Source organism: Mustela lutreola, chromosome 2 (genome assembly GCF_030435805.1).
Source record: "Mustela lutreola isolate mMusLut2 chromosome 2, mMusLut2.pri, whole genome shotgun sequence".
Classification (NCBI taxonomy): Eukaryota; Metazoa; Chordata; class Mammalia; order Carnivora; family Mustelidae; genus Mustela; species Mustela lutreola.
Window position 1 is genome coordinate 59,605,235 of NC_081291.1, and position 13,940 is coordinate 59,619,174.

The 13,940-nt window shown below is 50.2% G+C and overlaps 1 protein-coding gene across 7 annotated transcripts in view; it reads right to left on the reverse strand.

Moving 5' to 3' along the window:
• The window catches only part of CHCHD6 (coiled-coil-helix-coiled-coil-helix domain containing 6), a 246,815-nt gene that overhangs the window by 6,899 nt on the left and 225,976 nt on the right, over positions 1-13,940 (reverse strand). For 2 of the 7 annotated variants that reach the window (XM_059161932.1, XM_059161930.1), the window contains one exon: positions 8,714-8,764. The exons of 4 other annotated variants lie outside the window; for them this stretch is intronic. In XM_059161932.1, the coding sequence (XP_059017915.1) occupies positions 8,714-8,764 (51 nt within the window). Of the gene's footprint in view, positions 1-2,139; positions 2,206-8,713; positions 8,765-13,940 lie in introns of all 7 variants that reach the window. One more of the 7 variants, XM_059161936.1, reaches the window with a different exon arrangement.

Consider the following 13,940-nt stretch of genomic DNA (forward strand, 5'->3'; position numbering starts at 1 on the left):
ACACACTGAAGAAATGGCTGAGTACTGCTTCCTCTGCACAAAGGGCTTTCACACCCTGCCTCCCCTGAGAGTTGGCGTGATGGCTATAGGTGGGGCTCACGATAAGCAGGTGGCAGAGATCACTGTGTCCACTCAGCAAAGTGGTCCCCAGAGGACCGACTAGGGGCATAGCACAGATGCTGGGAGTGAGGGCTTCAGAAAGACCAGCAATGTCATGATGACCTCTGGGCATTCAGTATCATGGAGCCCCTCTCCCTTCATGCTGCCCATGAACCCGAGATCTATCTCCTTGTTTCCATAAGAGCAGTGATAAAGAATACTTGAAAAAGGCAAAGCATTAGCCAGGAATGAAAACACACCCTTCCTTCCCATCCAGTGGCACCACAGTCAGGCCATCAAGGCCAGCAGTGAAGAGCTTCCTTGGATGCTCCCATTGCTGCCCAGCTCCCTGTCTTAAAAGCGGGAGTTGCTCTCACCACTGGGCACCACATGCTGGGAACCCCTCCACCTCTGGGTCGCCTGCTCCCCTCCCCTCCCTGTCTGGGCACACAGGCCCTGTACTCCTTTACCGTTGCCATGCAACCCCCAAGCTAGCTCATCCATCACTCCCACCCAACCTGGAACTTCTCCTCCTCCCACTTCCAATCCCCAGGTCCATTCCACAGTTACTCTATGGACCTCAAGACTTTGGAATCCATCAGGCCCCTGGAGGCTTCAAGCCAAGCACCCTGTGTTATACCGATGCCTCATTTCCTTAATGGAATTCACCGTCTAGCACCAAGGAACCCCTCTCCTTCCCTAATTTCCTGCTTTCATGAATGGCAGGCATGGCTATCCTTCTAGCCAGCCACCTGAGTTGGAAACTTGGAGTCATTCTAGATGTTTCCCTTCATCCTAGTTGTTTCTCCCACCTTCAGTCTAGATGGCTTCCCCTGCCTTCATTCTAGATGTTTCTCCCACCCTCAGTCTATATAGCTGCTCCTGCCTTCATTCTTAATGTATCCCTTTGGCCTCTAATTAAGCCAGCCCTGCCTTTCTCTGTTCAAACTGGAAACTGAAGGTGTATCCATTCCACATCCCAAACAGCTCAGAAACTCATTATCTGGCTCCTGGTGATCTAACTTACCCGTATACCTGGGCACACCTAGATGGCACTCACTGCTATCCCTTCCAACCATCCTGCATTGCCAAAGGTCTTTTATTCTCCCTCAGACGCTCCACTGAGCCTCTGGCTCCTGTTTGTAGAAGCCCCATTTGACTGTCTCCCATTTGAGGGCCTCCCCTGCCCCTCATCTGAGTGGTTCTCACAGTAGGGACCCCTAGGCCTTCTCATTGGCCATAATGATCCTTCTAGAGGGTCTTCCTCTCCCCTTAGTCTCCCTGAGCTCCCCTGGCCTCTCATTTGCCTCACCAGCTTCCTTCACCTGAGCCCCTCCCTATAGCCTCATGGTCTTCTTCCTCGTGTCTCGTGCACTGGCCTCACTGCCCTACGCGCACAGAGCCACCTCTTCACCATGGCATCCCTGGCTTCTCATTCTACTTTGTCCACCAACACACTCGTTTTTCCAAAAAGTTGAAAAAATTTTCAAGCCCAAACCATGTGTGCCTCTTGCCTCCCTGTCAGCCGCTCTCCTTTCTAAGAAGCACTGCCCGGAGCTCCCCTACCTAGCACTGACTGGTCCCCTGGTCAGCCTTGTGAGGCTCTTCAGGCTCGGGGCCATTGGCACAGTCCTGCTATGGCCAGCAGCATCACCAATCCCCAGAGACTGGGAGGCCCTGTTCCGACTCTACTCCACTAGCCCCTCTCCTCTGCTCACTGTGAGCTGTGACCGCTGTTGTCCCCACAGCACTGGGGCCCCCAGTCCATGCTCCATGGCAGAGCTCTAGGCTGTTGTGGGCACTGGTGGCTGGGCAGCCCACCGGGACCAAGCGGGCCTGGTTCTCACTACAGCACACTTTGCCTCCTGCACTCTTAAACTGGCCAGACGGGCCGGGTGCCCAGTCGTCCCTGACTTCCCTCACAACTCACTCCCACCTCCCCACCACACCAAAGGTGCCCCAGGATTTGTCTCCCAGAAGCCCCCCATCTATTTCCTCGTCCCCATCATTATGACAACAGATGCTTAAACTCCTCCTTACCTTCTCTTTACCCCTCCTCTTTCCTGTAATTGGTGATTTTTCTAGAACATAAAGCAGGCCAGATTTCTAAAAAAAAAAAAGCAAGCCAGTTTAAAAACCTTTTTCTTGGGTGATTACAGCTCACTGGAACCTGTGCTAAGCATTACCTCGTTTAATCACCAGAAGAATTTTATAAGGCGGGAACAAGACTTTCCCTTAGTTTATGTTAAATGAAGAAAGTGGCTCAGAGAGACCTAGCAGCTTGCTCACGCTCATCCTCTGACAAGCAGACCCAGTAATCAGGTCTGAGCCTTCCTCTAGGCCTGATGCCCGCTGTGTTCCCCTGGCCCTTGAGCAGCCCCACACACCCTGGTGGGATCATCTATGCTTAGCCATGCAGTTGGTATCACTAGACCACGAGCCTGAATGCCCTAAGAGGTGAGGCTGCTTCCCCAGCACCTTACAAGCTGAGTGAGGGGGTTAGTCTCGGGCCTTAAGGGGCCTGCTGGCCTTTTGGCCTGGCTCTCATTTCCCCCAAGACACAAGTGAACCACAGGGAAGTATCCCAGACATGCCCTATGGAGCCAGGTGCTTCTGTCTGTGTCTGGTCCTTCTGTCTGATCTTGCCCCCCCGCCCCCATGGGGCAAAGCCCGAGTAGCCTTCCTTAACTGCAGGGACCTCCTTGATGCATTCCAACCGCACACACACCACTGGATTCGGCCACACCTACCAGCCTCTCTCCACATAAGGGAGGGCCCAGAAGACCATTCCTAAGACTGCCACACAGGGGGATCAGGAGGGAAGGGAACTCAGCTTTAGAAAGCAGCAAGTGTCCCATGCATTCATCTATCATTGTACCCAAGTCACAGGGCAAGACCACCAGATGAAGCAGACGCACCCACCACAGCTTCCAGCAGTTCCACATCCTTCCACATGCTCTGCCCTCACTGGCCAGGGAGGCGGGCTTTGGTCCACACCACTGAGCCCAGGCTAGCACAGCCCTACAACTCCATGGGCCCAGTGAAAGCTCCAGGGCTAAAACCACGCCCTGCAAGGAGAAAAGGAACTGGGCCTGACAGCCATGGCCATGGCCCACATGGAACAGACCCTCACATCATCTGAACTTCTCAGCTAGCGACTTTTTAGCTTTCCTGTAGCACCAGCTTTGGCTGAGGGGAGCTAGGGTTGAGTGTCTGCCACTTGTAGACAAAAGACTGTTGCCTAGAGAAGACAAGGTGATGAGACCGCTGGGGTCAAGGGCTCCCGGGAAGTATGTGGACACACACGTAACTCAGTGGATCGGAGAGCCTCCCGCCAAAATTCACGTCCTTGGGAGCATCCGAGTGCAAACTTAATGGGCAACGGGTTATTGCAGATAGTTAGGAAGAGGTCATTCTGGGCTGGGGAGGACCCCAACTCTCTCTCTATAAGGAGAGACACAGAGACACAGATGCACCAGGAGGAAGAAGGCCATGTGACCACAGAGGCACAGACCGGAGTGACACACCTGCAAATCAAGGAGCACCAAGGCCTGCGGGCAACACCAGAAGCCCAGCGGAAGGCACAATAGCTGGTTCTGTTTGAAGGCTCCTGAGTGCGGTGCTTTGTCACAGCTGCTCCAGGAAATGCATGCAGTCACTCCTGCAGGAAAGGTTTGATCCAGTCTTGGGAGGCAGAGCTGGGAGTGCTGAATGGTGGTCGCGGGGAGGGTGTTAGTGGGAGGCAGGTGAAATCACTAGTTACCCTCTAACCAGGTGCAATGTGCCCCTGTCAGTGACAGAGGGCTCCTTGGCCACAGGAGCCACACTTCAATGAGTATTCATCAAGTTCCAGGCGCTGTGGTTGACACAGAGTCTCACCTCTGCCACCCCATTGTGGTCACCAGTTAAAGAAGCACTGGGTAGCTCTGACTGGCTTCACCTCATTAATGAGTGGGGGAACTCTCATTCATGACCAGATCTGCAGAGCTCATCCACATGCTCCTGGGCTGAGGGGCAGGCTATGGGGGAGGGGGGGCGATGACAAGGGGTATGCTTCTATGCCCAGATTTCCAGCATTTCTAGCACAGGTAGAAAATCTGGTCTCATCTGAGATTACATCTGGGTGGGCCTGTGGGCCTGGTCACCTGAAACCAATACTTGGGCCTACTGCATGCCAGGTCCTAAGCATAGCCACAACTGACCTGGGAGCTGGGCATTACCGTCCCAGTCTACAGATGGGGACACTAGTCTCAGAGAGGTGAAGTGACTTGCCCACAGTCACACAGTAGTGAGATGGAGAAAGGGTATGAGCCTGCTGCGTTTTGGCTCCACAGCTCCTGTTCTCCCAGCTCTTCTTGGGTCCATTTGAGCTCTATTTGGCCTTTGGAAAATTCCAAAAAGTTCCCAAAGAAGAAACAACCAAGGATACAAATAGAAACAAAAGACATTTGCCCCAAACTACAAGGTTGGCAGGGCTCCGGAGTAGAGCTAAAGTTGGCCACTCAAGGTGGGGTGGGGGGTGCTCCAAGGTACACACCCACAGGGGGAGAAGTGGGGGCAGAGATGAGGAATGTGAGGCCGCACAAAGCTGGTGACACACAGCAGAGCCGAGCGGGAAGGTGGGAAGGAGAAAGGAAAGGAGGCCAACAGTCCCACCAGGGAAGCCAGCTTCGGGCAACACGTGGGGGCAGTACCTCCTGCGGGTGCTTGTGGAGGGGGGTGTGTCACCCCCACATAGGAGCTGGCAGGGGGGACCTTGTGAACAAACCCAGCTGGCTCTTCTGCCTGAGCACGCTCAGCGTCCTCACATGCGCAGTCCCAAACCTCCGTGTGCTCTTATTTAATAAATGAAATCTCATCAACTTATCCTTCTTCCATTATCACTGCTGACATCAATCTGATAATATTGGCCTGGTGTGGAATTGGGCTATTATATGTCCTCCTGATATTTAATTTCAGAGAAACATCGGCAGGGGGTGAATATATGGAGCAGGCTTTTTATTACAGGCAGCAGTAAGGAGATTCCAAGTGAATTAGACATTCATCTTCGTCAGGTCCAATCTAGCTGTTCGGGAGAGGTTTTTGTTTAACAGCAGCTAGGGATGGGGTGCTGAAGGGACCAGCTGGTTACCAAGGACTTGGTTAACTGGCTGCTATCGACAATATGCCATTCAGCCCGGGTAAGTGGAGCCCAAAGATCCCGCCATCGATCAGCCTGCCACCAGGGATCACTATCAGCTGCTCGATGCTGGCCTCCGGCTACCCCAACCCTTGGGCAGGAGGCAGCTATTCCCAGAGCCAGGGCCTGCCAAAGTGGCCCTTCTGCCCAGAGCCAAGGGAGGGCTCTGCTCTCAAGAGGCAGGGAAACACAAATTGGCCCCTGGCTGCCACTTAGTCTGTGAAGGAGAGGCTGCCTGTGACAGGATCCTTCCCGGGACTATCACTTCATATGCATATCCATGCACACGCAGTGGGGAAAGGGTCACTCCTGGCTTTGTTCCTCTGCCGGAAGAAAAATGGAGGATGCACCTTTCTTCCCAAGGACGCCTCCCGAGTCACTGACCATGTGGGCTGGACACGGGCTGGTACCTTCTGGGTGTCTGTGATGAGGGAGGAACTGGTAGTGCTGCCGCGTCCAAGGAGGGCCACACTGAGACCACCTGGGGCCGAAGAGATTTCTCGTGCTGTTTCTGCCCATGAGAGACCCACGGCATGGTCCCTCAGTGGCTGTGGCCTTGGTGTGGGGGATCTGCGTAGCTGGGGTACAGTGCACAGTTGCAGTGTTCAGGGCTGCTGGAGGCTTTCAGGACGCACCCCCTGCCAGCAGGGCACTCACCAGACGGGGAGTCAACATCAGGGAGTGCGTGGAGGACCTCAAGGATCCCTAGGCCTAGGCAGCCCATCTCTTCCCCACCCTTCTCTCCCTGACCTCTTGCAACCTCTCACCTGAGCAACTTCAGTCATGTCCTGGATGGCTGACCTCCCTCCCTCTCATTTGCCCCTCCAGCCCACCTCCTTGCCCACACTAGCCGGAGGTCCAGAAATTCCCAAGGAAGGAAGGCCTACCTTCCAGCTATGTGCTCAGCCCCTGCCATATGTACCCATGATGGAGGCTCTCAGAAGCCACTCCGACCAACCTCATAGCAATGCTTCATTGAGAACCAGGTTCCTTCTCACACAAGCCACCTGCCCCCTACTGCCCCAACTCTCCCTCATCTCACAAAGCCTCCAACCCTGCTGACTGCCCCCAGTAAACAAAGAGTACTTCCCTCAGTCAAGGAGCAATTATTTGCTGAGGGCCTACAGTGCACCAGACCCTCAAGGGACAAAGCTTTGGCCCTGCCCCCCAAAGACCCCCGCTTGCCTACATCTACAAGGCCCAGAAGCAGCGCCAGCCCTTCCCTGTGGCACCTAAGCCATCGGTGCCCCCCCTTTTTAAGAATTTTTAATTAATTTTTTTGAGGGAGAGAGAGAGAGAGAAATCACAGAGGGAGAGGGAGAGGGAGAAGCAGACTCCCTACTGAGCAGAGAGCCTGACATGGGGCTCGATCCCAGCACGCTGAGATCAGGACCTGAACTGAATCCAGATGCTTAACAGACTGAGCCACCCAGGCGCCTGCCCCTCCACCCCGCCCTGACTGGTGCCTTGTGAGGAGCTCAGCCTCCTGTTGCCTGAAGACCCTGGGGGAGGCCCTTTCCAGGGAACAGAGTCTCATCAAGACCCCTAATTTCTGATTGCTTCCAGACCCGCAAAAGCACTTGCCCTTGAGGAGATGAGAATACCACTGGCGGGGACATACTCACATCAAAGAACTGCAAGGGGTGAAGCCAGGAAGAAACCAATGTGGGATGGGGAGGTAGAGTTCTGACTGGCAAGTCAGTGGGGTTAGCTGGTGGAGGCTGTCATGTTGCCTCTGCACAGGGTGTGTTGCAGAAAGGTACCCAGGGCTTGGACTTAGGATACATGGCCTGCTTACCCAGCCCTGGCAGTCTGTCCCCAAGCCATTGAGGGACACAGTGGTGAGGAGGTTCCTGGAGCACCTGGGAAGGTGTATGGTGGCTCTTCTTCATAGGCCAGGACCGAGGTGGGAGACGCTGCTATGGAAAGGGGCTCCTTGAGCTCAAGGGAGGGGTGTAGGCAGTGTCCCTGACCACAGAGCCCAGGGGAGCTAGCCACTGAAAGAAGAGATAGGAATCTCTGGTGGGTGGCCTACCAGCCAAGGTGTCCCTGGGACTGAGACACTGGGCAGTTTCGCCAAGTCTTGTCGTTTTGCTTAAGTAAGAAGTCTGATGAAGAGAGATTTGACTGGAACTTCCCTGAGAGTGCATAGATAGGTCACAGCCCTGCCCAATTCCCAGACCTCAGCCCTTTCCAGAAGAGTTCCAGGTTGCAGTGTACTAGCCAGAGGAGCCATGTGGGATTTGGAAGAGTGGAGCAAAGGCGGAGCCTCTGCAGGGGTGGCTATGGTGGGGTAGGTGACCTGCAGCAGCTCCTGGCCAGCTCCCTACAACCACTTGCTCAGCGCATGGAGGAGACAATGGCCAGATGGAGCCTCTCAGAGATTCCAGAGAATTCCAACAGCTTCCCCGCAACTCTTACTTGAGGTGGAGATCTTCCAAGTCTGTCCTCTGACCTCCCGCAGTAGTCCTGACCTCATGCTCTCTTCCAGAGCTGGTGTCAGCCTCTGGATCTCATATGCAACCCTTTCTTCCCAGAACACACATACTGCTGGTTTTCCCAACTGGACGCTGAAGGATGTGAAACCCTTCTTCTCAGGCTTGATTCATTGTGAGGGGAGACAAGAAGGATGGCAGTCCCTACCTCCGGCAGTGACAGCAGAGGGGGCAAAAGGGCTCCCTAAGGGTGTCACCTTTCTCTGCAAGTCAAATGTACCATGGACCAGAAGGGAGCTATTGGCAGTGTGTTCTTCATGCACCCAGAAAAATCAGTATTCCTCTCTAAAGTCACATCTTGGCTTTGAAGCAGAGCTGATTTCCCTTGGTGTGATCAGCATTGGCCCTAGGTTGCTGGAATCCAGTGAGACCTCAGACATAACCTGATCTAAGGTGAGGAAGCCAATACCAGCCGGGGGAGGGTGCAGTTATAGCCTGCAGCCATGCAGCGGTGGGATGAGGGTTAGGCCTCTGTGTCCTCACCACGCCCAGGTTGCTGAAGAACTGGAGCTGTTTTCAAAAAAAAACGAAGGAGGGGCATGTCTTCCTTCAGCCTTCGCTCTTCCTTTGCCCTCCCAGCAGAAATTGGAGGAAGGGGGTGATGAGGAGGAGCTACTGGGCAGTAGTGGCAGAGGCGTGCCACGAGGGCAGTGGGTGGGGACGCAAAGATGGTGGGTAGAAAGGCTGCCCCAGTGGTAGGGAGGCTGGTAAAACTGAGCATAACATTTAGTGATCAAGCAAATCGGTGTCTGTGTTGAAGAGAATAGGAGCCTAGCCTCTTGCTCTCTGACAAAGAACCTCTAAACACAGAGAGGCTACTAAGAACTCATGGTATTAGAATTGGAAGTACCAATATGGACTTTATATACACAGACAGACAAATAAATCTTCCAGATGTATGCATATGTATATGTGTACTCACATAAATTCAAGTACCTACGTAGGTCTGCTCATAATACATGTGTTCTTGGTTCTACCCACTGGACAGCACCTAGAAGCATAGACACGCCCCAGTAACAATGAGCACACCCAGCGCCCAGATCCTGGTTTCTAAATACTATTCTCCAGTCAAAGTAACAGGGCTCCTGGGAGGAATAGCTGATTCCAGGGCTGGCACCGGGGAAGAACAAGATAGTTCTGGAACACCTTTGCTAGAAAGTCACAAAATCCTCAAAGAATTAAGAGACACGTTAAAATGACAGAAGAGTCTGTTTGAAGGGCCAAAAGTAGGATGTTTTGAGCATCAGATTAATAAGAATATACATCAGAACTGAATGAGTAATTCTGAGTCCCTGACTCTTTACTAACATAATGAGGGAATATCTTAACTAAATTGGGGAGAAGGGAAAACTCTTCCTTTAATAGAGTGTCAGTTCATAAATGGAAGGAGAAACAATGGAAATAATCTCCATTTGGCAACCACTGTCTCCGAGGCTGATTCCAGTGAGAGTCATCCTTGGCAACTAAGGTTGCTAGGTGGAGGTCTGATGAGGATCAGGATATTGGTATACAATGGGGTATCTCCCCACAAAATTCTAGTCAGATACAAAGGGAAAGTCTAGCCTTTGCAGCAGAGGGACCAGACAGAAGCCAATGTGACCCAGTGGTAGGTGAACATCACTAGTGGCAGGAAGAGAGGCACCTTGAAGGGCATAGCACCATTTTGAGGCCTTCCTGCCAAGAAAGCACAGTTTGAGTCTGGTCATGAGGAAATACTGGGTGGACCCAGGTTGGGGTCACCCTACAGAACAAAAGGCTTGCACTCTTTAAAACTGCCAAGGTCATGACTGATAGGGAAAGACTAAGGAACTGTTCCACACTGAAGGGTACTGTGTGACACATGATAAGTGGGCAGAGCACAAAGCCCTGGGAAGGATCCTGGACAAGAAAGAAAAAGGTGTGGTTAGGCAGCAGATAAAAGGTGTCTGTATCTAGGGTTAGTCAGGGCAGTATCCTGATTGGAAGGGGTGTGTGGTGGCCATGGAGGACATATCCTTGGGAGGTAACCGATGCACTAGAGTACTCTCAGGTCACCATGTGAGAAGACAATATTGTCACCTGGAGGGAAAAGTGAGGACACAAACTCTCAACGTGTAAACAGCTGGGAAGCTGAGTTATAAGGAGACACAGGAATTCTTTGTATTATTCTTGCAACCTTTCTACAGGTTTACAATTATTTTAAAATAAAACCACAATAAGGATGGTGATTTGAGAGGCCTGAATGCATACAAAAGGCTGTACATTTCCCCACAAAGAGACCACCAGCCTTTCTTTATTTTTATCTTTTTCTTCCCCCTAGTTGGGTGTGGGGTAGGGGAAGTTTGGCAAAGTGATTCTAAATTCATCTAAAAAAACCCAAAAACAAATGGGGAGAAGATCATCAAGGTAGAACAACTTGTTCTGCTAGATATTTATTATTTTTAAATAAGTGTAGCTGCATAATATATTTAAAATGTGCAGGATTGGCCCTGGAAAAGTGTCTAGAAATAGACCCAAGGAATTTAGCATATGACTGGATGGAGTTTTATATTCCTGCTAAGGGGACAAAGGACTCCCTATCTGGAGAAAAAAAAAACCTGAAACAAACAGAGGAGGATCTGTACTTCACATCTTACACATAAATGAATCACAGGGGGGTCATCTGGAGCAACAACTTAATGACAAGGAATTAAATCACAGAGGTACTAGTCCTAAAAATATGGGTACTAGGGGAGGAAGACCTTTGTAATGTGAGCCACAAACAGAAAAATGAACAACATACTGGATCTCTATACCCAAGTCAGCTTCTGAAGAGCAGAAAGTAAACTAAAAATTAAACAGAAGAAGAAGAAAAAAAAAGAAAAAGAAACAAGATGATTAACACCATTATACAAAGACCTTTTAAAAAGGATAATAATGAAAAAATGGACAAAGGCCGTGAGTAATCCATAAAAGAAGGAATACAAATGGCCAGTAACATAGAAAAGGATTTAACCTCACTAATGCTTGAAGACATGAGGAGCTTTAAAAGTGAAAGACTGGTTTTGAGGTTGGCAAAGATGTTTTTTTTAGAAATACTGTTAAAATCCTGTGCTTGCTATGTCTTGGGAAAAGGTACACCCTCCTCTAGCATCACTACAGTGAAAATTGGTACAATACATCCATTGTTCTGGATGGCAGTTGGTAAAATGTAAATACATTAATACATATAAATATATGGTTTTGTGTGTGTGCATCCTTTGGACCCAATAATTCTCTCTAGAAGGATTTAAGCAAGTGCACAGAGACAGAAAAGGCTGTGTGTCACAGTATTCATTATGTTGGGAAAAAAATGGAAAACACCCAAGGACCCATCAATAAGGGGACTGGTGACTTAAGTTCCGTTATGACATGTAGAAGAATAATATACTACACTGAGTGACAAAGAAGTAGGTTTGTGGCACGTGGATGAGGGGAAATGGAAGATCCTGGAATGGTGTGTTTCCCAAGAGCTCGTGATCTCATTTACAGGCAAGAGTGGGTCTATGTTCTTATAAGTAAAAAGTCATGTTACCAAAACAGAAGTATTGAGAGATTCTGGATTTTTAAAACTACTTCTATATTTTGCTGCATTGCAATTTTTTTTTTTTTTTTTACAATAGTCAGGTGTCATTTTCCAATCAGAAAATGTAACTCTTTCTCATTTTGAAAAACTATAACAATATATACTCATCTAAATATTTTTTATCACTGATCTTTTTAAGATGCTACACTGGAAAGCATATCAAACAATTGGTAGGCACAAAATACATGTAGAGACCAAGCATAGGACCTATTCATCTCTCACAGTGTTGTTACCTATCTGTACACATACAAACACTTACAGACTATAGAGGATGAAGATGGATAGGCATGAAATGCAGAGTAAAGGAATACTTGCACACAGTAGGAACTAAATATTTATTGAATTAGAAGGAGTGAATAAGGGTTGTACTTATCTCTGAAGTTCCAAATCAATTTACTCTGAGATAGAGTCAATGGAATATGTGTATAGTCTGCTGCATTTGTTAAAAGATCAGTCATGTTATTTTAGCTTCGCGTCTTGTTCCATCACTGCCCAGGTATGTGAGAGATAAAATTCATGCTTTCTACACTGTCACAAGTCATGGCTGTCACGAGCTAGTGGCTGCATGGCAGGAAGCCATCTCAGGCATTTTCCTCCCCTTCTCCTGGGGTATGTACTTCTCCCCCACCCCTCCACCCTCCACCATGCACACACATGCACACACAGACCAAGAGATGGGCTGGAGGCATACACATGCACATGCAGACTGAGAGACGGGCTGGAACAACAGGCTGAAATGAGCATGAAATCGGGTAGAGATGAATGTAATTTCCTGCACTCAGGTTTAAAAATTAGCAGCTGAACAAGGATCGGATGGAGAGTTGTGGTTTAACAGTCTTAATATAGTACCTCTAGAGTTAACTTCCTAAAACATACATCTGATCATGTCGTTTCAAAGAGCAGACACTTCTGATGGCTTCCCAAGGCATCAAAATAAAGCCCAAACCCCTGGCATTCGAAATTCCTCGGTTTGGCCCCAGCTGCATTGCCTAGCCACACGTCCCTGTGAATAGTAGGTTCTGGAGGCAGCTGTTGTGGGCTGTAATCTGACTCTCCTGCTCATCAGCTCTATCACCTTGGGCAAGCCCATTCACTTCAAGGACTCTCAATTTTATTGTCCACAGAATAGGGATAATAAATGAGATAATACATTCAGAGTGCCTCCCGGTTTGCCCGAACCATGGGAAGGGTCATAAATACAAGTGCCCTCCCACCTGTTGTCCTCTTCTGTGCACAGAAATATTTACGGGGGCACCAAAGAGCAAGAGGAACAAAAGGAAGAATGAGACAATAGGCAGTGCAGGGAGAACAGGGACAATCAGAACAGCGTCTGGACAGCTCGAGCAGGGAGGCATCGAGTGCCTCGCCCCTGGTGGTGTGCATGCAGAGCTTGTGGGGAGAACCCGTGTGGGCGAGCAGCAGAGGCTAAGAGGCAGGTGGTCCTAAGGGAAGAGGGCCCCGAGGGGCCCGCAGACAAAGCAGCAGGGCTGACCTTTCCTTCCGTGGCCTGCTGCGGTTACCAAGTGGCACGGCCCCAGGCAGGAGAATTCTCCTAAGCACTGGGCTGTCTTAGGTACGGGGATTTTATCTATTATGAGAGGCATTTCATTTAAAAACCTTATTGGCATGAGTCTTTTAATGTGGCTGATGGCACAAAAAAATTGCAACTTGGAAGTCAGAGCTGGATGTTGGATTCGAACAGAGTCGACAGCGGTAATAAGTAAGCTGAATTGCCATTGATTGAAGCCTTGTTATGTGCCAGGCCCTCTGTCTACTACTTTATACACATGCTCTCATGTGACCTAAATGCCAGTTCACTGGGTTGCTCTCTTAGCCCCATTTCACAGCTGGGAAACATGCGGGGAGACTGACTTGTGCTGCGTCAGTGCGGGCAAGCAGAGGGGCTGGTCTTGGAACTAAGTGGGTTCTGCTTTCAGGCTGCTGCTGGACTCCCTTCCCTACAATGCTGGCCTCGAGGAGGGTCATTTTGCTAATAGGCTTCCTTGCCCCCAGGCCACCAGTCACAAGCTCATGGCCCCTTGCCAATTTCCCTTGATGGAAATGGATTCTTTGCAGCCTGTACTTTTACAAATCGGGAGAGTAAGGATATGGTGACCCAGATAGGAAGAGCTGTTTCTCTGGGTTCTTAGGGTCACGACTTGCTGCTGGCTGGCTGAGCAGTGAGATAATCTGCAGCCTGCTCTCTCTCCATGGCCTGGGAATCCCTCATTGTCTCAGTCACATGGCTCTGAGGAAGGACACCCTGAGGATTCCAGACTTAGGGACCCTGAGCTGGGCCTCGGCACCGAGAGTTACTGTGATTCCAGCTACCCCAGCAAGAGACTGAAAGGGCCCCTGTGATACTACCTCTCTACACACACCCCGCAGCCCCTTTCAAGCTTATATGCCTCACCTTCTGGCCACAGTTGTCACCTGGATGCAAAACATATAGGGCCACCCTTGCTCTGTGACGGAAATGTGATGAGAGACCACTGATTCACAAGACAGCCCATGGACGTTTGGAACCTTTACAGAGGGCAAGATGGACCCCCCTGCCACTGCTCACAGTGTAATTCAGTCTTCG